Consider the following 25459-nt stretch of genomic DNA (forward strand, 5'->3'; position numbering starts at 1 on the left):
TTACTAACAATTAAATGGATTTAAATCTGAAATAAAAATTATTATTATAATCTTAGTTGTATTAAAAAATAAACGACCACAAATCGGTTTTAACATGTTTTTATTATTCAATTAAATTATTCTAATACAACTATCTTATTGTAAACTCAACCCACATACAGAAAACGCATGACAAGAACACGCCTAGCTTAAAAATGTACATTTTTTTACATAGGGCTTGTATTTAATTTGAACATCGTCAAGTCAATTCCGAAATAATAATAACAACAATTAAATATATTTACACACACAATAAAACATTAAGTTTAATACATGTCCAAAACAATACACGTGATATGAAATACAAAATAAGGGTATTTCCACATGCATTACTATGTCTTATAAAATTTAGGCCCTAGGTGTGTTCACGCCATTAAATTTTATTAATAATACTGCACGATATACACATGTCTCTGACTACACCGCGCCCGAGTTGCTCTCCTCGCAAACTATCTGATAGGTTATCAGATACTCTGGATAGGCCTGCGAAAATATTTAAATATTAAGCATTGATAATCTTCGATAAGTTTTTTTGTAAAAAACCAAACCAGAAAGAAATATTAGTAGAAATAAAAATATCAATACTAGTCGGGAATCAAACCCGCAAACCACCGGTGTGTAAACGCCCACACGGCACAGGCTTCACTATCCCACAGCGATTGTTATATGTTGTATGTAAGTATGTATGTCTATATTTTGGGTATGTGTATATGAGCGTGTGTCTGTATTTATGTACGTATGTGTGTATGGATAAATAATCTGTGTATGGATATGTATTTGCTAAATATTACTAGTTGCTTACAACTAATTTGTTTCGTTTTCTGTTTGGTCAAAGACTGACTGTGAGAGAATGCCACTAGGCATAACTGCTTCTTTTTTTGTAAACTGTTGGTCACTAAAATCTTAACAAAGTGTGACAAAATTAAAAAACTATTGTCTTTTGAATATAAAATGATAGCCCTGTTTTAATGGGAAACTTAAGAATGACTATAAATGGTATAAACTCGAGCTTAACTAGAGAACTATAATATATACTAATATTATAAAGAGGAAAGATTTCATTGTTTGTTTGCACTGAAAGGCTCCGAAACTACTGAACAGATTTGAAGTTTTTTTTCACTGTTAGGATGCTATATTATCCGCGGGTTACATTGGCTAGTATTTTCAACAAAAAAAATAGGGAAAAAAATTATATTGAATTTTTTGTTAAAAAATGTTTTGAAAAGAAAAAATTTGAAGCCGGGGCGGAATGCTGTTTTGTATTGACGGAGTATGTAGTGCCTTGCTTTCTACTACAGTTGTTATGGGTTCGATTCCCACCCCGAGTCTGTGTGTCATATATAATATATATATTTATAAACATATGCATTATTTGTATGTATGTATGTGTATAAAAAAAGTATGTAAGCTATATCAACCCCAGAACAGATGACCGTGTGTGTGTGTGTGTGTGTGTGTTATATTTATAATTAACCTATTACCTGCTCGCCGCGGTAAACGACATATTCGGGGAAGCACAGCCCGCCGTGGCTGGGCGTGCCCGCCACGCTGTGGTGTCCCGGCGGGGCGTGCGCCATCTTCATAGCGCTAACGAGCTGGAAGGCGCGGCCTAGTGTCACGCGACACAGGAGCATTTGTCTGGAACGATAGATATATATATATACATAGATAGATGAGATATATATATATATATATATATATATATATATATATGGCGCTAGAGATAGTGTTGATAACCCCCGGGTAACATATAAAACACAGGCATTAAGTTGCCTACATCTACAAATAAATAAGTTAATTTAATTACAAATAGACAGCTCACCATGACTCTGCTCTTCGACCTGAAACTTGATTCTCAAAGAAGATTCAGAAGACTCTGATCTCAACCCCTACAGTTATTTATAGTAAAAAATGATTACAATTTTATGTTCAAAAAAAGGTTATTCAATTTGATAACTTCGTCGTTTATGAACCGATTTTGATTATTCTTTTTTTTTCCTTGTTGGAAAGGAGATATCCTAAGTGTGGTACAATGATAAGAAAATCAGGATCTGATGATGGGATCCCGGAGAAATCGAGGGAAACCCCCGAAAATCGTAGTGACGACTAGTGCGTTTGTTATTTTTTTTTTTTGTCTACTTACGTTGTATTACTGGTCGATATAATTGAAGTCGGTTTTTTTCGTTTGCTAACAAACACAATAATTTTAATTTAATTATAAAAAAAAATGGCAGAGCAACGTTTCTCTACAGTCAATATAGCAATGACCATCATCCAAAGGTCACCAAGGTCATCTAGTAAGCTTGATGTGTAATTTTATAAAGGGTTATTTAGAGTTGTTAACTCTTTCCAGTAATAACCTTACTCTTAGAAAATTTAAAAAAATGACATTTTTCAAAAAAATAAAAACTGTATTCGTTAATTCATTGTTTGCCTCAACTTTTTCTACTCTAAACGTCTATACGTACGCTTGATTTGGAGTGTAAGCTGGTGAATGCGAGACGAGAGCGTTACGAAAAGTGTGATCAGGCGAGGCGAATAGAAGTTGAGAGGAAAATATAAGTTAGTGAAGATGGAAGAGAGAGTTACGTTTCGTAAATTTTACTTCAATCGTGTGGTCTAAAGCACGCTCGCTTTTTTGGTTTGGTTCAATTTTTCTATTTGATTTGTAGCAATCGACCGTGTGTGTGTGTGAGTGAGTGAGTGAGTGAGTGAGTGAGTGAGTGAGTGAGTGAGTGAGTGAGTGAGTGTGTGAGTGTGTGAGTGTAAGTGCGTGAGTGTGTGAGTGTGTGAGTGTGTGTGTGAGTGTGTGTGAGTGTGTGTGTGTGAGTGTGTGAGTGAGTGTGTGTGTGTGTGTGAGTGTGTGAGTGTGTGTGTGTCAGAGGTAGCTGGAGCAGTACCGATGGCACAGGTAGCAGCTGCGGTCCTTGTGCGCGGGGCAGCCCGAGCCGCCGCCGAAGCCGTACACGTACTGGTTGCTCTTGGAGGAGTGCTCCGCGAAGTAGATGCCGGCGCCGAACATGCCGCCTGGGGGTCGGTTCAAACGAACACGTATTTATTTATTAATACGGATATCAGCTATACGAATACACTTACAAACTAGAACTTGACATATGACTATGTACGGATTGCAGGAGAACACATCATTCCGTATAACTATGATTTTTTTTTTGCAGTTAGGTCGGGAAAGTTTTCTTTTTAAGAGTAACAGCGGAGTTTCTTTTCGATTCTTCCCTGCAGAATCTACATCCCGAATCGGTCGTAGCTTCAATATTAACGATATTAAATATTTAATTTGTAAAACGACGAACGAAAGTCACGACTTCGATTGCCCATTGAAACTGATTTCTTTTCTCGTGATTGTACTTCCCAAACTCTCCCCCTAACACCCCATACGGTACCCCTACCATCAAAGCACGCGTGGCGCTAGCCTCCTCACACGCGCTACAACGCCTTAATCTATCATCCTCATCGCTGCACATATTACATTAGTCTCTCTACACATGCATAAACGTTCCACTTTTCTATCCTCCCCCGTGTACTTACTTACTACACCAGAAACACGCGCCCCTGCGCCCAAGTCTACCACCCTTACCCCTGCACATGCCACACTTATCTCCTCTCACGTACCTCAGCGCCCCAGTCTACCACCCTAACCGATGTATTCGCTACTCCAGTTTACCCACGCGTGCCCCAGCGCCCCAGTCTACCGCCCTCACCGACGTGCTCGCTACTGCGGTTTACCCCCACGTGCCCAGCGCCCCAGTCTACCGCCCTCACCGACGTGCTCGCTACTGCAGTTTACCCCCACGTGCCCAGCGCCCCAGTCTACCGCCCTCACCGACGTGCTCGCTACTGCAGTTTACCCCCACGTGCCCAGCGCCCCAGTCTACCGCCCTCACCGACGTGCTCGCTACTGCAGTTTACCCCCACGTGCCCAGCGCCCCAGTCCACCGCCCTCACCGATGTAGGCGTGTCGCTCGTCGAAGCCCTTCTGCACGATGGCGTTGATGAAGGGCGAGCCGTGGAACAGCATGCGCTCGTTGTGCGCGCCCGCCTCCTCCACCACCTCGCGTCTCCGGTGCTGGTAGCGCTCCCACAGCCGACCGTTCACGATCTTTTGTATCTGCTCACAGTTACACAAAATTATTTAAACCATAATTTACAATCTGTACTAATATTATAAAACTGAAACATACGATATAGATCGTAGCCAACGTTAGCAGCTTTATAGCTAGTTTTGGCAACAACGACTGACATGTATTTTATTCTGAGTGGAGATCATTCAATTCCATCAGCATCAATGGACCAGCCAAGTCGACCTACGACCAGTATCAATATTCCATCAATCTCTGAATCTCCTTACTATAGATATAATTTTGACGTGAGCTCCATACAACCGCTCTGGTGTAGTAATGCGACTAGTCGCTTAAAACACCGACAGTTTGTGGCTTCGATTCACGCTCGAGATGGATTTTCGTATTTTTTACAAATATTTCTTTCCGGTTTCGATATCTGTCCTTGTGGGTTTCCCCACCGTGTCTCAGAAAGACGCTAAGCCGTCGGTCTCGATTGTTATCATAAATACCTGATAGCGGTCGTTATTCGTAGTAGGGAACATATCCATTAATAGGTATAGGTAGATTAAGCTCCAATCTTTCTCCCACAGACAGAAGGTGCCCATGCCCAGCAGTAGGACGGTAGAGGCTAGGTGCAGTGCCTCACCCGCACGACGTTGTACCGCGAGAAGTGGCCGGCGGCGCGGTCGCGGTGCGCGCGCACGGAGGCCTGCATCTCGCGCTCCAGCAGCGCGTGCTCGCCCTCCGCGCCCGCCACCACGTCCACTAACGTCGTGCCGCCATACCACTCTGGACACCGCGCTTTTATTATCAACGACATTATATCTCTAACTGAGGTAGGGCACAGCAGGAATTTCCTGCTCACAATATGGAGCAGCCCGACTGGGGTAGTACCTCGACCTTACAGAAGATCACAGCTAAATATGGTGAGTAAGGTGACCAGAGCTCCTGGGGGGATTGGGGATTGGGTCGGCAACGCGCTTGCGATGCTTCTGGTGTTGCAGGTGTCTATAAGCTACGGTAATCGCTTACCATCAGGTGAGCCGTACGCTTGTTTGCCGACCTAGTGACATAAAAAAAATCATCTTTCTTTATATGTGTCTGTATTTCTGTGTCCATTAAGAATTAATAAATAAATGATATGAGGCACCTAAGAACCCGACTATTGAGAATTTCTTTGTTACTAAATAATAGCTACATTAGCCAAAATTTCTAATGGCATATGGGCACAAGAACAGTACGATAGACGTGGCATCCCTTTTTTAGCAATGTTTATTGCTGTAACTCATTAGCAACTGAGGTAGGGCCAGCAGGAAAATTCCAGCTTATAATATGGAACGGCCCGACTTCCCAGACGGGCTGTTCCATAGTAGTACTTATAGAAGATCCTTATAGAAGATCACAGCTAAATGATACTGTTTTCAAACAGTGTTGCGTTCCTGTGATGAGTAAGGTGACCAGAGCTACTGGGAGATTTGGGATAGGGTCGGCAACGCACTTGCGATTGTTCTGGTGTTGCAGACGTGAGCTTGTTTGGCCACCTAGTTGTACATATGTTTTTAACTGACGTAGGGCACAGCAGAATACATCATGTACAATATCTACAGTAGCCCGACTGGGGTAGTACTTCGACCTTACAAAATTGTTGTGTTGTGTTCCTTAGTGAGTAAAATGAGCTGCGACAGCTGAAGAGGATTGAGAGTAGGGTCGGCAATACGCTTGCGATACTTTGGTGTAACAGGCGTTTAAAGGTACGGTAATCGCTTACCATTAGGTGAGCCGTACGCTTGTTTGCCGACCTAGTTGCTAGAAAAATGTTACTAGAGTGGAGATCAATTGTACCCGTGTAGAAACAAACAATATGTAGTTCACATTCTTGCCACTATATAAAACATCGCTCTTGTTCATTGAAAATTGCTTACTTGACTTACTTACAGTGATGATACTTCTTTATTATTGCAATGTAGCAGTTTTAACGTCGAAGAGAAAGTAGTGAATAATTAAAACCGCACCGGCGCCCGGAACCGGAAGCCGGGGGTACGGAACCGGAAGCCGGGGGTACAGACCCGAGTGCGCCTGCAGGCTGTGGCGCGCCGCCTTGAGGAGGCGGTGCCGGTGCCCGTAGGCGGCCACGCCCACCGCGCGCAGGTCCTCGTGCGACATCTCCGACAGGATGTCCACCGTGATCTGCTCGCGCTCCAGCACCGGCGCCAGCTCCTCCAGGCCGACGCTAGGGAGACAGTGGGGACATTTTCTTATTATTACATTCATCACTTCAGCCTAATACAGTCCACTGCTGGACATAGGCCTCCACAAGTTCGCGCCAAAAATGAAACGAACTCATGTGTTTTGCCCATAGTCACCACGCTGGGCAGGCGGGTTGGTGACCGACTTATTATTACATTATAAAACTTTATTTTACATTTCTGAGTCACACAATAAAAGCAGAATAAGAAGACAATGAAATGAATTAAAGCATTTCTTACCACATTGCCCAAATATAAAGTCTAAAAACTAAAAAACCAAAAATAATGGTAAGGAACTTTTTCGTCCAAATTATTTCAAACTACCCACAAAGGAAAAAATGAAAGCATCGAAATTATATTGCAAAATGAACGCCATTTCACCTAGTTAGGAAGGTATGAAGAGACTCCGAGGTCGACAGCGCCGAGGCAGGTCTACCAGCAGCGTCTTCTAAGCTGCCTCGAGAACCCTCCGACCAGTAGTTGCTCGGCATGACCTGATTTTTTTTTTTTTTTGATTGTTACTTCATTTCTTGACGGAAAAACAAATAATAATCTGCTGGCTGTTTTGGCTATCCCGTTGGCGCAGTTTACAGTGACCGCTTACAGCTCCAGGTGTCGGGAGTTTAATTCCATACAGACAATAAATTGCATACTTTAAGAACAGAAGACCGTGTGTGTATCAAAGTTATTTTTAGTCTAAGTGCTTGTGTCGCCGATTGTGGATAATGCTATTTGACGTATTGACGGTATCCATAAAAGTTTTTGACATATTTTTTTTTACCATCGAATACCACTATATTTATTAAGTTATTCAATTTGCAAATGTGAATCTAAAGCTTGTAGTTTATTAATTGAAGTAACAGGTACTAATAGCTTTCGAAGTCTATCCGTAACTTATTTGTAGGATAAACTCTATCCACACCTACAAAGCTGGTGAAAGAGGTACTAAGTATTTCAAGTCCTCCTATCATCGACAGCGGCGCTTCAGGGGCGTGTGAATCAGGCGCGCAGTACTCACGGGCAGCGGCAGGGGCGCCGTGGCCCCGCTGGGCAGCAGCACGGGCGCGGGCGGCGCGGGGGGCGGGGGCGGCGGCGCGGGGGCGGGCGGCGCGCCGGCCGAGCCCGCCGTGGCGTCCTGCAGCAGCGAGCGCACGTCGTCCGCGCCCGCCAGCTCCAGCGCCGTCTGCCCCTCCTGGTTCTTGAGGAACGGGTCCGCGCCGTGCGCCAGCTGGGGACCAATTCACTTTGAGCTGTCTGACCCGCTTCAAGTTTTTTTTTGCGGAGTGTCTAATGCTGTTGACCCTATCGGCCTTGACAGCGTCGCCGGGTGGGGTGGCCGGGTACTGACACCCAGCCGTGAAAGGAAAAGAGGAGCTCTTTAGACGGGCTCGGGATGTCCGTTAGTCCTAAGGATGTCTCCTAGCGAAATCGCGCTACGACTTAGGACGAGCTCAGTGTGGAGGAAGCGCTGTGCGGAGCACTGGGTCGGGCTACGAGCCCGTCACACACACACGGTCAGAACACGGGGACCTCGCCTCTACCCGGAGACGTAGTGTGTGTCGTGTGTGCGATTGTGTAGTGGGCGTTTAACGCCGTGACCCTATCGTCAGGGTCGGTTACTGGTGGGTCGGACTCTGTTGTGTCTGTAGTTTTCCTCTAGCATCAAATATACCCGCTTTACGGATTGCATAAAAGGAGCGCACGGAACGGACGGTACCGTATTCTATCCTATACTGTCATATGTTTATTTTATCATACTCACCAGCAAAGCGCATAACTGAGTCCGGGCTTTATGGGCTGCCTCGTGTAGAGGCGTGAAGCCCCATCTGTCGGCCGCGTTGGGAGGGGTTCCAGCCCTTAGTAGTAACGCAGCTAGTTCGACGTGACCGTAGGATGCGGCGTTATGGAGAGGCACTAGTCCTCCCTTGTCTCTGGCAGATACCGCTGCTCCTGCCTCAAGCAGGGCCTCGGCTACTTCCAAGTTATTGTAGCCGGCTGGTAACGAACAAGTTTTGAATGAATTAGGGGTATATGATAAAATAATTGTGTTTGCTAGCAAATGAAAAAAACCGACTTCAATTACATCGACAAGTAATACAACGTAAGTAGACGAAAAAAAAAATAACAAACGCACTAGTCACCACTACGTTTTTCGTAGGTTCCTCTCGATTACTCTGGGATGCCATCATCAGAGTTTCCTAATAATAATACCGCCCTTGGGGTTATCTCATTTCCAATTAAAAAAGAATCATCAAAATCGGTTCATAAACGACGAAGTTATCCGCTAACACAAGAAATATATATATACGGTCAAATTGAGAAACCTCCTCCTTTATTGAAGTCGATTAATTACATTGTAGGGTATTCTTAAATCCATGTACAGAATTTTGCCAAAGTGCCTACTAAATATCTGAACACTCAATTTAACGACCTTGTTTGTGTCTAAAACTGACTTATAAAAGTCTTGTATCTAAATTTGTGTGTTTACGACCTTCTTTCTGTCTTAAACCGACTTATAAAAGTCTTATAATTATGATAGTTATAGTCCTAAAATATAATTTTATTGCAAGACTCTCGTTTTTTGAATATGAACATCAACAAAGCAGTAATTATTTAGAAGGCAAGAATTAGGATTGATCAAGATATTTTTATCGCCATTTGAATACAAAATTAAACCAGGAGGCAATTTTCAAAAGCTGTTTGTACAAGATTTGTTCGTAATAGGTTATTTTTAATACCGAAATATATTTTAGAAGTTTAGATTATACTAGCTGTGCCCCGCGGTTTCACACGGGCTATCTAACACTGAATTGAAAGAAGAATTTTTCAAATGGGACCAGTAGTTTCTGAGATTAGCGCGTTCAAACAAACAACTGTTATTAAATTGATTCCACTACTCAGTAAAAGGATCTGAAAATTATTGTCCAAAATCATCAGTTTAGCGACTACCACTTTCATTTTGATAAATGATAAAAAAAATTGTAATGAACATTGCTTTTTAGACTAAAACCATACCTGCAAGGTGAAGGGGTGTCGAATTTCTTCCGTGAGCATCTCTACAGTTGACGTTTTGTGGAGTGATTAGTTTCCTGAAATTGTTTAAGATGAAACATCTAATAATCTGCTCAAAGCTCTAGACGTTTCTTATGACAACAAAAAATCAGGAAATTTGGAAGATGTCCACCTACAGAAAACAAAATTGACAATTTCTTTGGAAATCTTTCTTTTAAAATCAATAAAAATGGAAAGTCAAAGGATATTTAAGAAAAGATTGACAATACTGAAAAAATAAATAAAATTATACTACACTAGGTGTGCAGCAAAGTTCTATTGAGGTAGATCATAGCATTAAATGTATGAAACAATAGATAATTTAGTACAACTTCGTATTAAATTTTCATTACAGTGGTAGAAAATAATCCACTCAAAATTTTGAGCAGCCCGACTGGGAAAGTATCGCAACCTTACACAAGTACACAGCTAAATAATGCCCTCAAGTAGTGTTGTATTCCTGTGGTGTGTGATGTAGCTCCTGGGGAGGGTCAGTGCTAGGGACGGCATCACGCTGGAAATGCTTTTGTGTTGCAGACGTCCATAAGCTACGGTAACCGGCTACTCGGTTCATCAGGCGGATATTCAAGTAGGTCAGGAAACCACACACCGCTTGAAAGCAGTATTGCGTTCCAATGTCGAGTAAGGTGACAGACAACACCTGGGGGGGGGTTGAGGGTAGAGTCGGGAACACGCATGTGATGCGATACTTCTGGTGTGGCAAATGTCTATGGCTACTATATTCGCTTACCATCAGATCAGCCGTACAATTGTTTGTCTACTTAATTTTTATTTAAAAAATTATTTGTTTAGCTGTGACCTTTTGTTTGTCCAACTGGTGTGTACCAGTGGTATTATAGTAGTGGTGGTGGCGGCACTCACTTGGCTCGGGCGAGGTCGCCGCGCTTGGCGGCATCGAGCAGTGCCGCGTCGCCGCGCAGCGCGTCGGCCGTGTCGCTGTCTCCGGCGCGCACTAACTGCAGCGGGGTCAGTCCATCGCGATTCCTTCTAGTCGGGTCCGCGCCGTGCTGTCAAAATCAAAAATAACTTCATTCAAACAAGTTCAAAACCACCTTCGAATCGTCATTTTAAAAATTAAAAAAGTAATTATTATTTTTAAAAGTAAAGCTACCGTCGATTCGGAATGTATATTCTGCAGAGACGCACGTAAGCCGTCGGTCCCGGTTGTTATCATGTACACCTGATAGCGATCGTTACTCATAGTAGGGAATATATCCGCCAACCCGCATTGGAGCAGCGTGGTGGATTAAGCTCTGATCCTTCTCCTACATGGGGAAAGAGGCCTATGCCCAACAGTGGGATATTACAGGCTGAAGCGATTCTGCAGAGAAGAATCGCCAAGAAGTCTCCACTCCGCAGTTACTCTTTTGAAGATAATATATAAAGTGTGTTTTAGCACAAAATTAGTAATATCTTGCATGAAATACAGCGTCACTGTAATATCGCAAAGTACAGTAAGTGTACACAGTTGCGGGTTCTTTTGCAATAAATACAAAACTTTAACGAAGAAAACAAGTTCGAAGATTAGGTCATTATTGCTCATATTGACAGTAATTTGGTATTAGTCTTGAAACTGTTCATAGTATTTTGTACGATACGATTGATTGATGAAAACAGTCAATCAAAAAACAAATACAGACAAACTCCACAAGTTGTGCTTCCTGACTGCTGGTATTCCTTGAATTTTAGAGAAATTACAAATTGATAAAAATGGATTGAGAGGTTAGTAAACCTCTAACTAAAAGTAAACCTGAATTTAGCAATGACGATCAGATGGTCTAAAATGTTATTTATTAGGCAACCTATCAGATATATGACGATATATGTATATAAAGTGTTCGATTCCTAACTGCGTTTCTTCAAATGAGGAAAAGAGGACATTTTCTTCAAATCTTAGGTTTTATTTTATTTATATTTTTTGCACATTAATACATAAATGGCCATATACAGAATTACAATTGTAAGTAACACGGTTGCATCAGTTGCAACAGGCGGCCTTATCGCTAATACAGCGATTTCTTCCTGGCAACCTTTGGGCAGAAAAAAAATATCTAAAATATAGTACACATATTACAAACATACACACATAGATTGATTTAACTTCAACAAATCAGACAATTGCAACCGTTTATGCGCTTAACGTTGTCAGTTCTAACCCAAATAACATACCTTCAATAACAACCTTACGATATCCGCTTTACCCTTCGCAGCGGCTTCGTGTAGCGGTGTAAAGCGCCACAGGTCCGCTGCGTTCACACCCGCGCCCGCCGACACTAGCAGCTCTGTCACCTCGTAGTGCCCGTACGAGCACGCGTTGTGGAGGGGAACCAGGCCTCTGGGGGGGGGGGGCAAGAGATAAGAGCTGGACAAAAATTTGGCTAAATGTCAAATATTGCTCATTCATAAGAATGCATAAATTGACCAATATTGGATATATTAGATTTTTTTTTAATATTAACTTAAATATCAAGTCAGACATTCAAAAATTCAACTGAGACATTAGCTGTGTCAGCAGTAGGTGTCTCAGCATAACCTGACATGAGATCTTGACCCCATACAGAGCTGTTTTTAAGAGATACATGTCTCTAAAGGTGTTAGGCAGGAATGGGGGTTAAAATCTTCCCAATAGAGTATATCCATAATTATATGTATGCCACTCTAGTATTTTTTGGAGAAATGTAATCCAACTCACCCCTTATCCTTAGCGTGAACATCTGCTCCTCTTTGTAGTAATAGCTGAGCCAGAGGTAACCTGTTGTACCTGTAAGAATTTCAAAATTCAGTGCAATTTTATAACGAAACACTTAAGTGATTTGTTTGGTTATTTTTCTTTAACTTATACATGTCTTGGTCTTTTGGTGTCTTGGTCTACCGATGAACTGTAACACCGATGGTTAGTCTTAAGAGGAGGCGCGGGCGCGCGTCCAGCACGTCTCACACTGCCTGCGTGGGTGACGGACGTCAGTGTGACGGTAGAGGCAGTTACCCGGCGGCGAAGTGCAGCGGCGTGGAGTGGCGGCCGTCCACGTCGCGGCAGTTGACGAGGCGCGGGCGCGCGTCCAGCACGGCTCACACTGCCTGCGTGGGTGACGGACGTCAGTGTGACGGTAGAGGCAGTTACCCGGCGGCGAAGTGCAGCGGCGTGGAGTGGCGGCCGTCCACGTCGCGGCAGTTGACGAGGCGCGGGCGCGCGTCCAGCACGGCCCGCGCAGTGTCCGCGTCCCCGGCGCGCGCCGCCTCCAGAAGCCGTAACGCCGCCGCCGACGAGCACGCGTCTGAACACAGAGCCCATTAGTAGCGCTGCTAGTGCAGCAGCGGTCGAAACATATTCCACTCTCACTCTCAATCCTATCCCTCAACTGTGATATCGGCAACAGCCTATTCTCACGACAAAATGATGGTGCTTTTATGAGCTGTTTATATGAGATTGACCTGACCATTTGTAGAAATGAATCGAGCTACGTTACACCCTTTTCCTTCCCATCTGTTTCCTTCTACCTTGTTTCATCCAAAGGTACCTTTTCGTCTATTAAACATTTCCTAGCAAAAAACGGCCATGTACTAATCGACTTTCACATTTTATTACGTGTCCCAAAATTCAACGATAGGTCTGCCCATAACTACCTGACCTAGTATTATGTTGGACTACACCACAGGAATACGCTAATATGCACCTCATCTACGGATACCGATGCAATGCTAACGCTGCTAGCAGACTGTATTTATTTATTTATTTTATTTTATTTATTTTTATTTGGGAAACAAACAGTAAAATATAACACAAAGTAAAAAAGAACAGCAACAAGATAGTGCATATACCAGTTAAGTTTCCACTAACAACTAACACATAATAAGCAGAGCGCAAAAAAGTTAACAATTAGAAATAAAATATCTAATCAATAAAATATCTATCTAATAAAATATCTATCTATAAGTATCGAGGAAGCTATCCAAATGCTCCTGACTATCGAGTGTTTATCAATGCGCATCAAGCGTTTTCGGAAAGATGTATGCCATCTAGTAGGAGAAACGTTGGAAGACCTAGATTAGATCGTAATGAAGAAGTTCTCAATGAGATAGAAAATGATTAGATTATTTCGGTATGTCAAGTGCCATAGAAAAAGCTACAAGGATCCCGAAAAGTTCTTCACGTCGAATTTTAAAACGCCACAGGCTTCACCCATATCACTACACGGGACTATCCACTACGACTCACATTTTGCCTTGTGATGCTGCAAAGGCACAAGGAAGATCCCAATTTCCTTGACACAATTCTATGGTCGGATGACACAACATGCAAGAAATATGGGTATTTAAATCTTCACAACCTACATAGTTGAAGCAATGAAAATCCGCACTTGATGAAACAATACAACTCCCGATATCAATTCAAGGTTAACCTATGGACCGACTTATAAAACGAAAAAGTACTGGTCCCTTCGAGTTACAGGGAAACTTCGATGGTAATAGTTATTTTAACTTTTTACAAAATTTATTTATTTATATATGCATAAAAAACTTAAAACTAACATTACAGTGAACCCAATGCGTTAGTTAAGTTAATGACTTGCCAGAACTGTTAGACAACCTGCCCTTAAGTGATGTCCAAAACATGTGGTTCCATAATGATGGTTGCCCAGCACACTTTACCCGTCTTGTGCGAGGATATTTAAATCAAGAGTATCCAGGGCGGTAGATCGGGCGACTTGGTCCTATCTTATGGCCACCCCGTTCACCCGATTTGAACCCCTTGGACTTCTTCTATTGGGGATGTCTTAAAGACAGAGTCTACCCAAAACCCGTTGCGAAATTGGACGATCTTCGTCAAAAAATTAGTCAGGGTGCGAATAACATAAATAGCAGAAGACGCAAGACAAACAAGATGATCATTTTTAAGGCGTTGTCTTGCAGGTATTAATGCCGTTGGCAAACAATTCAAACATTCGCTATAGTGTAATAAATTATAACGTAATAAATTACATGTAAAATTGTTTGTACCATTTGTTTTGAAATTGCATTTTTCAAGAACCAATACTTTTTATTACCCGACTGTTATTTAGACCCTATTTAGAAATAACAAGCACAATTTTTTTTTTTGCTGGTTTTCCTAGAGTATTATACCATTTTGGAATCTCGGTTAGTTGCGTCAACTTTTGAAAAAACTTGCCATAGTAGTGTTTGTCATTTTTTTTTACACCACGATGAGTTAATGTTGAGTAAAAATAAAAATCTAAAAAAAATTGGGAAAAAAATTGACTAGAAGTTCTGGAATTTTTAAGGATTGTGGTAGATAGCAATGCTATTCAAGTTGCCTATAAAAAAACAGAAATTTTTTAAAATTTGTGGTCATGGTAGTAAAAATGATCTGATGATCTAAATTTTTAAAGAATTTCTGTTTTTTTTATAACAAAAAAATAATTTAGATTTTTTTTTTCTTTTGTTTCCCCAAGTAGTCATGGACAGGTCTATCCTCCGGTGTCGGCTTATCGTTGAATTTTGGGACATTATTACAAAAATCACTTTTTCATTTATTGTGGTCATTAATTCGTTGCGGAGTTATTTTGAAACTATGAAATCTTCTAAAATATTCATTGAAATCAAATGATGTCAGGGACAATTCTTCAATAATTATTTATTAAATAAGGATTTATATCATGTCTATAAAACCACCTTCGCAAATAATGCATTATCATAGAACAAACTTGATTAGCATACAAAAATTTATGTGTTAACCTTACAAGATAAGACATATATGAGCGGACTTTTTTAGATCTTTAAATGGCGTTCATTTCGCTCATACATAATTTTTTCAACTGTTAAGTAGAGCACGAAAAGACAGCTCTCAAAAAATAATATTTTTTTCCCGTTCTCGTAACATTTCTTATTAATGCTTAGCTCCTATTGGCTGTACCGTGATGTTATACAGCCTACAGCTATTGGTTAATGGACTGTACAACGCAAAAAGAATCTTTCAATTCGAAGCAGCGGTTCCTGAGATTGGAACGTTTAAATAAACAAACAAAGTTTTCAGCCTTACAACATCTGTATATTAATACGGAAGCAAAAATTTAGTACCCCTTTTTACGAAAATTACGCAGACGGAGGAGCACGAAATTTCGTACACTTATAGTTTATATAGAGAAGGAGAGCAGAATGCTATTTTTTTTTAATTGTGCATAAAAATATAATAAATTAATAAAAAAGATAGTACACACACTACCGTGTATTTGACACACACACACGCATATTATTACTCTCTTTTGTTGATTATCAAAGTCTGTAGTCAAATTGTTTTTTTTTTTTTTAATATTTCTTTATATTCATTATTTCTGTTTTTTTTTTTAATTTAAATGTTTAATAATGGTCGAATTTCGAGCTCCGGGCGACCAGTAGCTAGCCTAGATATGACTCACCGTCGGGCTCGGGCCGCGCGCCGGGCGCGTGCGCGCCGCACGCCAGCAGCAGGCGGCAGGCGGCGGCGCAGTCGCGGCGCGCCGCCAGCGACAGCGCGCTCTCGCCGCGCCCGTCGCACGCGTTCACCTTCGCACCTGCCGAGGGTTACGATTCATTCATCATCATCATCATCATTACAGCCCATACAGTCCACTGCTGGACATAGGCCTCCACAAGTTTACTGAACTTATGTGTTTTGCCCATAGTCACCACGCTGGGCAGGCGGGTTAGTGACCGCAGTACTGGCTTTGTCGCACCGAAGACGCTGCTGCCCGTCTTCGGTCTGTGTATTTCAAAGCCAGCAGTTGGATGGTTATCCCGCCACCGGTCGGCTTTTTCAGTTCCAAGGTGGTAGCGGAACTGTGTTATCCCTTAGTCGCCTCTTACGACACCCACGGGAAGAGAGGGGATGGCTATATTCTTTAATACCGTAGCCACACAGTACGATTAATTACTCTTTTTTATTTATACAACTGGGTCGGCAAACATGCGTATGACTCACGTTACGGTAGTTTAATGACGCCTGCCATCTGACACCAGAAGCGTCGCAAGCGTTTTGAGGAGTTTTCCCTCAATCCTATGCAAAAGATCTGGTCACCAGACTTATCACAGGATCACGACACTGCTTAAAAGCAGCATTATTTAGCTGTGAACTGCTGTAAGGTCGAGATGCTTCCCCAGTAGGGCTGCTCGAGATCTTGAACAGGATATTTCCTGCTGTGTTCTACCTCAGTTGAGGAATCAACGTTGAATCCATGGAAAGCTAAGAAGTTTGTCTCTCGCTTATTGCAGAATATCATTGAAATCAAGTAGTCTCTACAATACAACTTACCATGTCTTAATAAGAGATCCATGGCGTCCAAGTGTGCGTTCTCTGTCGCGACATGAAGGGGTGTCTGTCCGTCTTTGTTCTTCTCGTTAACCCTCGCGCCCTTTCTTATTAGGATCTCCATGACCTGGACAAAATATTGCTATACAATAAAAACTGTTGTGATTTACATATTATGCTTAATAAGATTAGAGTTTTTAACTAGCAGAAGTGTCGCAAGCTCTTTGTCGACCCTACCCCAAATACTACACAGACACCCTGGCCACCTCATTCATCACAAGACCACAACACTACTTGAAAGCAGTACTTTACTCGACTAAGGGATAACACAGTTCTACTACCACCTTGAAACTTAATAAGCCGACCGATGGCGGGATAACCACCCAACTGCTGGCTTTGAAATACACAAGCCGAAGGCGGGCAGCAGCGTCTTCGCTGCGACAAAGCCAGCCCTGCGGTCACCAACCCGCCTGCCCAGCGTGGTGACTGTGGCCAAAACACATGAGTTCGTGCCATTTTTGGTGCAAACTTAAGGATGCTTATGTCCAGCAGTGTACTGTGATAGGCTGAAGTAACGATGAAGTGATGATCTTTTATAAGTATGAGGTAGTTCTCCAGCCGGACTGTAACAGGTTATGAACAGGGTATAACTTGTTGTGCCCTATTTCAACTAACATATAACGAATTCCTTCAATGTACCTGTTTCCTCTTGGGGTAGACACTAGCGGCGGCGCAGTGCAGTGGCCGGTCCCCCGTCCCCAGGTGTTGGAAGTTCACCAGTTCCGTCAACCTCTCATTGGGGACGGGGACAGCTTGCTGACCGCAGTGCATGGATGATAACTCCTGGATACCGATTGAATTCATAAAAAGCTTTCATTTAGACATATACTAGCTGACCCCGCAAACGTTGTTTTGCCATATATGTTATTAACACCCTTAATCCCCCCCCCCCCTTATAACTTAGACGTATGAAAAATAGATGTTAGCCGATTCTCAGACCTACCCGATATGCCCACAAAATTTTATTAAAATCAGTCGAGCCGTTTCGGAGGAGTTCAATGTTTAACACCATGACACGAGAATTATATATATTAGAATTTATTTACTTTTTCATACTTGTTGCACACAGATACAAAATAGAAACAATAAAAAAAAATCAATTAATCAACTTGTATCAGGCAGCCTTATACAAAGAAAATAATAATCAAAAATAAATATGGAAACAGCGCAAAATTCAGTATACGATGGTACTTACAAAGACAATGGTAAAAGTGACAATTACGTAGAAACTTATAATTTCGTATTTATTGTATAGAGAAATTTAAAACATTCACCTGTTGCCCCAAAGATGACAGCTGTTTTTTCACTCTAGCGGGTTCGGCCAGTCGACACGCTTCCAGCAAACAGTGGCCGCGGTATTCGACTGAAATAATGAAAATATAATACTGACATTAATATTATTTTATTTCCGTGTCGTTAGCTTAAGAACTAACAATAAAATTCACGCTACCAAAAAGTCACCAACATTTTGATTGAGGTTGAATTCTCGACCACACCTAATGTCCACTACGTGCTCTCGATTATGTCACAGACAAAAGCCAAAGAATGAACAACTGAACTGAATTGGCACACGTATAATGTTGATGATAACAACCGCTCCGGTGTAGTTGTTCGTATAGTCGCCTAAAACACCGACGGTTTGCGGGTTTTATTGCTGCTCGGATGGGATGTTTGTATTTGTACTAACATTTCGACTGTCCCTACGTATAATATCGAAATTGAAAAAAGGCACGTTACATTTTTTACGCTGAATGATTTGTTAAGTATCGATATTGAACTCATAAAAAATGTGATTTTATGCGTATTTTATAGCATTTTCTTCTCTTTTTTCTTTGAAAATATACATAAAAAGTAGTTTTTTCATGCAATCAAAAAATAGAAAATTTTCAGTTTCGATACTGTACGTAGGGACAGTCGATTTATTTCCGGTCTAGATGTCTGTTCTTGTTGGTCTCCCCACCTTGCTTCGAGAGCACGTTAAGCTGTCGATCCCGGTTGTTATCATAAATACCTGATACCCATATTAGGGAACATACCCACCAACTCACAATAGAGCAGCATAGTGGATTAAGCTCCAATCCTTCTCCTGCATGGAGAAAGAGGCCTATGCCCAGCAGCGGGATGTACAGGTTGAATCTATCAATGTACAATGATGACAACTTACCATCAGGTAGACTGCCTACCATAGTCGAAACAGGTTCAAAGCTTTGTCATTCACACCCATGTGGGGGGGGAGAGGAGAGGGTTCGATATTGAGGGTTTAGTACTCACACGCCAGGCGATCCCTCAGCTCCCTTGCGGGGGCCACGTCCAGGGCGGACTTGCCGTGACAGTTGAGCAGGGTGGGGTCCGCGCCCTCGCTCAGTAGTAGCGAGCACACCTGCGGGGATACCTTATATTTATTAGATGATTTAATCAAAAACACCAAAAATGGGGAGTAATAACATACTTTCTGTCTATAATTACCTAGTTTTCATGAATAATTTAAATTATAATATTGTGTTTGCTGGCAAACGAAAAAAAAACCGACTTCAATTACATCGACAAGTAATACGTAGGTAGGTAGACGAAAAAATAATCAAGTAAATACGCATTATTAAAGATTACTCCAAAAGTTGTAATCAGATCTCGATGATATTTAAATGTGACATGATAAACATCGGCTTTCGATTAAATTAAAAATCATCAAAATCGGTACACCCAGTAAAAAGTTATTCAGATTTTCGAGGCTTTCCCTCGATTTCTCTGAGAATCCCATCATCAGATCCTGGTTTCCTTATCACGGTACCACACTCAAGATATCTATTTCCAACAAAAAAAGAATTATCAAAATCGGTTCATAAACGACGAAGTTATCCCCGAAAATACATAAATATACAGTTGAATTGAGTAACCTCCTCCTTTTTTGAAGTCGGTTAAAAACATGTTCCTACCATGTCAAGCCTGGTGCGTATATTCGTGCTTATATTATATTTATTTTTTATGTAGGGATTAGGCATTAAACAATCCTTACATTATTTAAATTTAAAGTTTAGTCCACAAAACGATTCAGTAATACTCAATGACCTATGATGTTCTTTAAACACGCCAATTACACTCTGTTAGTTGTATTTGACACTCGCTGTGACCCGCGCTTTCACTCACGTCAATTTTAGAAAAAAAAATGTACCAAAACATTATATAGCCCAAGGATGAGCTACGCGCGGCCCGTTAAACATGTTTATGAGGCAAAACAGTGCCTTTCTTATTAAGTATTTCAAGTAAATTCGTTTTTCTGTTCCTTTCTTGTTTTTTTTTATTTTGCATTAAAATTTGTAAATAAAATCTTTTATTTTAATTTAATTTTACATTTTTATTCTAATATTTATTATAAGCTAGCCAGTCGTACCAACTCAGAAACCTTTATGGGCTCATACACAACACTTAGCTGATAATCATGACATGATCAAATGCATAGTTTACGATTCTATAAAAGACATACAGACAAACATTTTTTTTTTTATGTATAGATTAAGTTTTGTAAATTATTAATGAGAGATAATCTATGTGCGGTCCGCCAAAAAAAATTAAATTGGCCTATTGATTAAAAAGGTAGTTCCTGATATAGCATATAGCCTTCCACGGTAACTAGATTATCTAACAGAAAAAGAATGTTTCAATTTCAACCAGTAGTTCCACTTATTAGCGCGTTCAAACAAACAATATATTCAACTATGTAATATTATTATAGATACAGATTACAAATCCACATTCACCTCCAGCCTGGCTTTGCTCGCAGCCTCGTGCAGCGGTGTGAAGGCCCACAGGTCCGTCGCGTTCACATCCGCGCCCGCCCGCACCAGTAGCTCCGTCACCTCGTAGTGCCCGTACGAGCACGCGTTGTGGAGGGGGACCAGCCCTCTGGAAGGGGGAGCAAGAGATACGATTACAAAGTTAAACGCGGCACCCAGTAGGATTGTCCTGTGTCGGGGGTCAAAAAATACACAATACACAAGCACAAACGCCCAGACCATGACAATCTATGTGGCCAATACAAATCATCATAAGCCTACTTTTATCGTTCTACCCCCAATTTATGAAAAATTTCAGAACCATAATTAACATCACCTGATAAGGAAAATTTACCTACCCCTTATCCTTCGCGTGCACATCCGCCCCCCTCTGCAGCAACAACCGGACGGCCCGGGCCCGGTTATATCCGGCAGCCAGGTGCAGCGCCGTGGACCGTCTTCCATCACTGGCGTGGACATTCACATTCAGAGGGGTCAGGAGGGACGCGAGGCGGTCGTCGGCGCCAGATCTAGCTGCTTCTAACACATCCGCTGCACAGTACTCACCTGAAAATTATGATGTTTTGTTAATTTTATACTGAACAATTACTCTGGCGTGGAATGCACAGCTGTGCGTGTGCCTTGTACGCGTCTAAACATCTGCATTTGCGGATTCGATTAACTCTCAGGGTGGTTTTTTTTTTTTATGTCACTAGGTCGGCAAACAAGCGTACGGCTCAGCTGATGGTAAGCGATTACCGTAGCTTATAGACGCCTGCAACACCAGAAGCATCGCAAGCGTGTTACCGACCCATTCCCCAATCCCCCCAGGAGCTCTGGTCACCTTACTCACCAACAGGAACACAATACTGCTTGAAAACAGTATTATTTAGCTATGGTCTTCTGTAAGGTCGAGGTACTACCCCAGTCGGGCTGCTCCACATTTTGAGCAGGAAATTCCTGCTGTGCCCTACCTCAGTTGTAAATGTGGATAGTTGTATTTGTACAAATATTTCTTTCCGGTTTGGATATCTGTCCATGTGGGTCTCCTCAGCGTGCCTCGGGGACCACGTTAAGCTGTCGGTCCGGTTTGTTACCATATACACCTAATAGTGATCGTAGTAGAGAATATATCGGCCAACCCGCAGTCTAGCAACGTGGTGTTATTATTCACTACGACTGACCTGTTAAAACAGGCCTGGTTGCGGGGTCCGCGAGATCCAACGGCGTTTTTCCTTCAGTGTTCCGTATGTTCGGGTCGGCGCCATGCTGGAGGAGGGCTGAAACAAATCAATTTCCGTTACGTGCCTTTCCTTTGCCTTAGATAAAAAAGCAATCATATAGTTGAGGTAATCAAATAAATAAAAACAACACAAGACAATAACTACTCATATCTCGCTATTTGTCATTTTTTTACTAACATCAAAAAAATTCCTAACGTTAACTGGTATTTTTATGGTGGTAGACCACGGTGTTTGAAATGAAATGGTTTGAAAGACGAAAACGGGCTTTAGTCGATTAATTACTAATTATTTATTAGGGACTTCAAGAGTTGGTTTATGAGATTTTATGTATGGGCTTTTGTGCTATGAATCATGCTGATTCTCAGATTCTTATATATGTAATAACTATTCGTTTTTGCTCAAGAATCGTTCGATTGGAAGACGTTCTTAAATGAACTGCCTCCCACAATTGGGGGGAGGGTCTCCCACCACTCTCTATATTAGAAACAACAAGGAAAGAAGGGATTGTCTCAATCAATATACTCACCAATACAAACATCAACCTTCCCCTTAGCAGCGGCCTCGTGTAACGGCGTGTAGCCCCAATTATCGCGGGCAGCGGGCGGCGCCCCCGCCGACAGTAAGGCACGTACAACATCCGCATGTCCGAAAGAGCAAGCGTTGTGTAAGGGCTGGAGCCCACCCTCGTCTCGAGCTTGTAACGCAGCACCACCAGCTATCAGGATCTCTACTACTTCTCTGCGACCATAACCTGGTGAATGTAGATATTGACTTTGTAAAAGAAAATGTCGTCGTCTACTAGACAATTAATTTTGCCATGCTTGATGCGTCTCTGATAACACCTACTTATGTGCGTTTAGCACAGTAGTGCGTTTATTTATAAACTTTTTTTTTATGTTTAGCTTAGTTTAATGTTAATTGCCGAGCTGCGTGAACGAATTTTTCAAGCTGCTGAGGACATCAACTCTCGAGGATATGCCCGACTAATAAGTAGATCTTTTTTAAGAAGATGTAGGGCGTGTATTGAGGCTGATGGTAAACAATTTGAACATTTATTGTAATAAAAAATATTATTTCCCCATCTGACTTTTATCCCAATAAACCTAAAACTAAACTTGGTCAAGATTTTTCATTATTTTATTAATTTTACTTACTTTTGTTGACTTTTGTTAAAAGTGGAGTCACTATCTGTCTTCCTCACTCATGGCAAACATATCCACTATCCTTCTCTCTCATCATTTTACCGTAACATTAAGAACCTACCAAGAGCTTGTGCGAATAAAAAACATTTAAACTGAGTAAAATGGGTTAGCAAAAAACGGGTTAATCGAGGTTTTTATTTTTTACTCGTTTTTTTTAGTATAAAACTAACAAGTATTGTACCATTTTATTAAATACGCGAACTTTTAATGGCACTTGCCAAGGCACTTAAGTACATTTTTTTTAAAGGAGGGCCTTTCAAAGTCGACAAATTTTGAAAATATTAAATTCATAGTTCAACAAATAGTCTTAATTCTAGAAAACTTGGTTCAATTGTGTTATTATTTTTGACTGTGGTTCTAGAAATGTTATTTTAAGCTACGGTTCCAAAGTTTAAATGAACAAAAATAATAAAAATTAACCACAATATCTGAAAAATTGTTAAAGTTTGACCAAATTTCGAAGTGTTTCTTAAATACCCATAATTTTCAAACTGCATGAGATAGTTTTTTTTTTTTTTTTTTTTTCTCATGATGGTTGCAATCAATCCTGTAACCCCGTTTCGGCTTGACGTTGATTTCTGGGACAACCTGTATATATGTATTGGACTGGATTGAATTGTGTATAAATCAATTTTGTATATTGAGTCTCATAATATGTAGAAATATTCATATTTATTTTTAGGTATTTTTTATATGTGTACCAATTTTAAATAATTATTATTGTTATGGATTTATTGATATTTTTATATAATAACTGTTTTTGCTTTTCTCCTTACGGGTAATGCTGACAATTGATGTTGAAGGATCTAGAATCTCCAATAAATGTCAAGCATCATCTTTTTCAGTACTCCCATAAATGCATCACTATGCAGATTGCCAATTTCTTGTTTTTGTTATTTTTTTATTTTGTTTTATGTATACATCTTTTTTTACTATTATTATTGTTTTTATTTTTTACTTTTTTTGCAAATTTATTGTTTTATTTTAGTTGCGTCGTATGTACATTGTTTCCAATTTAACTATTAGTAAATACTACACGGTTATAGTCTAATGGAATAGTTATCTTGTAATTTTGATTTGTTTTTTATCTAATTTTTAAGTTGTCTGTATATTGATGTATGTGAGTGTGAATAAACGATTTTTATTATTAATATATTACTTTCAAGTTTATTTCTATACCTTTTTGTGGAAATTTTTTCATGGGCTTTTGTGTAGCTATATTGATTTTGTAGTTCATTTTATTTTAAATTTACATTGCATGCAAACTTCCGACATCTGTATCACATGTTGATTTCAGTCTTAAATTCAATAACAAAACCATTATTTGAGATTAAAAACTAGTTCACCTACAAGTTAATTTAGTTCATTGTTTTAGAATAATTTTACTTTGAACTTGTATTATTTAAATACGAGTAATAGTCATTTGTTTTGAATTAAATAGAGATGCTTATTAGTTAGTCCATGTGATTATAACATTAATATGACCGGTGAATTAAATTTTGTTACGAAATTGTTTATTGAGCAATTCAATGCCACTCAGTCTTATATTCCACGAACATTGTGATAATAAAAATTCAATAGTAATTAATACAAAATTTTACCAGTAATTTAACATTACCAAGTTTATATAAGAAAAACATGTCATAACTCAGTGTTACAAGAAAATACAAGTAACAATTGAATTTAACAAGGAACTGAACGGTAAAGGAGATAAATCACGACATTCGGTGCAACCAACAACCGTGAACAATTATGCAATTATCAAAACAACAACCTTTCACTTTTGCATTGTTTTCATGCAATAACTTTTATTTGCTACATATTTTTGAGGAATTTATGCATTTCATACCTGCAGCGAAATGAAGAGGTGTAGATTTTCGTCCAGCTGTGTCCCTGGCGTTCACCGTTTGTGGTGTAATTAACTTTTTCACTCGACTAACATCGCCAACTTTGCAAGCTTCGAACAATTCGCGAAGTGGATCGCTGGGTGCCGGCAACGAGTCCAACGCCGACCCGAGCATAGAACGGCGGCTCGACATGTTCGTTTATCACATTTATCACTGTTTGTATTACACTTCCATGATCGGATAAATAAAATTATCAGACGAAAACACGTACAATTACAGCTGCTCCTTGATCTTATTTGACACTTACAGTGTTGCTACACTTTAGACTTATCTTCTATACACAATAATAAAATGGTAGCAAAGTCAAAACTGTACATTGAATATTTTTTTAAAAGAATACTTGGGGTGTGATCTACATTCGATACCGAAGCCAAAAATATGGTTTTTAGAATTTTTGTCTGTTTGTCTGTTCGTCTGTATGTACGTCTGGGATAAACTCAAAAAGTACTGCATGGATTTACTTCAAATTTGGCACGAATATTATTAAGAATTCGGGTCAAGATATAGGCTATATATTATCATGCTATCACCTACCGGGAATGAGCAGTGAACCTTTAT

At 40.6% G+C, this 25459-nt stretch overlaps 1 protein-coding gene across 1 annotated transcript; it reads right to left on the bottom strand.

Moving 5' to 3' along the window:
* Nucleotides 1-83: 83 nt before the first annotated feature.
* On the bottom strand, nt 84-25140 carry LOC123666853 (poly [ADP-ribose] polymerase tankyrase). Its single transcript, XM_045600877.1, has 24 exons — nt 24844-25140; nt 22319-22543; nt 21733-21828; nt 20908-21115; nt 20534-20678; nt 19050-19158; nt 18047-18141; nt 17418-17558; nt 16722-16845; nt 15850-15984; nt 12558-12711; nt 12129-12197; nt 11606-11771; nt 10298-10443; nt 9380-9453; nt 8127-8359; nt 7383-7592; nt 6746-6858; nt 6185-6348; nt 4765-4907; nt 4003-4165; nt 2940-3066; nt 1521-1677; nt 84-522 (listed from the first exon to the last, which is right to left on the bottom strand). Exons 1-24 carry the CDS (start codon nt 25031-25033, stop codon nt 457-459), a joined length of 3453 nt encoding a protein of 1150 aa, XP_045456833.1. The 5' UTR covers nt 25034-25140; the 3' UTR covers nt 84-456.
* Nucleotides 25141-25459: the final 319 nt, after the last annotated feature.

This window comes from Melitaea cinxia, chromosome 27, assembly GCF_905220565.1.
Source record: "Melitaea cinxia chromosome 27, ilMelCinx1.1, whole genome shotgun sequence".
NCBI lineage: Eukaryota > Metazoa > Arthropoda > Insecta > Lepidoptera > Nymphalidae > Melitaea > Melitaea cinxia.

Excerpts from the sequence above, each read along its gene's own strand:
- LOC123666853 (XM_045600877.1), bottom strand. The coding sequence starts at position 25,033 with ATGTCGAGCCGCCGTTCTATGCTCGGGTCGGCGTTGGACTCGTTGCCG. Across the intron at positions 20,679-20,907 it reads GTGCACGCGAAGGATAAGGG|AGGGCTGGTCCCCCTCCACA; the intron begins GTAGGTAAATTT and ends TCCCCCTTCCAG. Across the intron at positions 18,142-19,049 it reads GCTGAGGGATCGCCTGGCGT|TCGAATACCGCGGCCACTGT; the intron begins GTGAGTACTAAA and ends TCATTATTTCAG.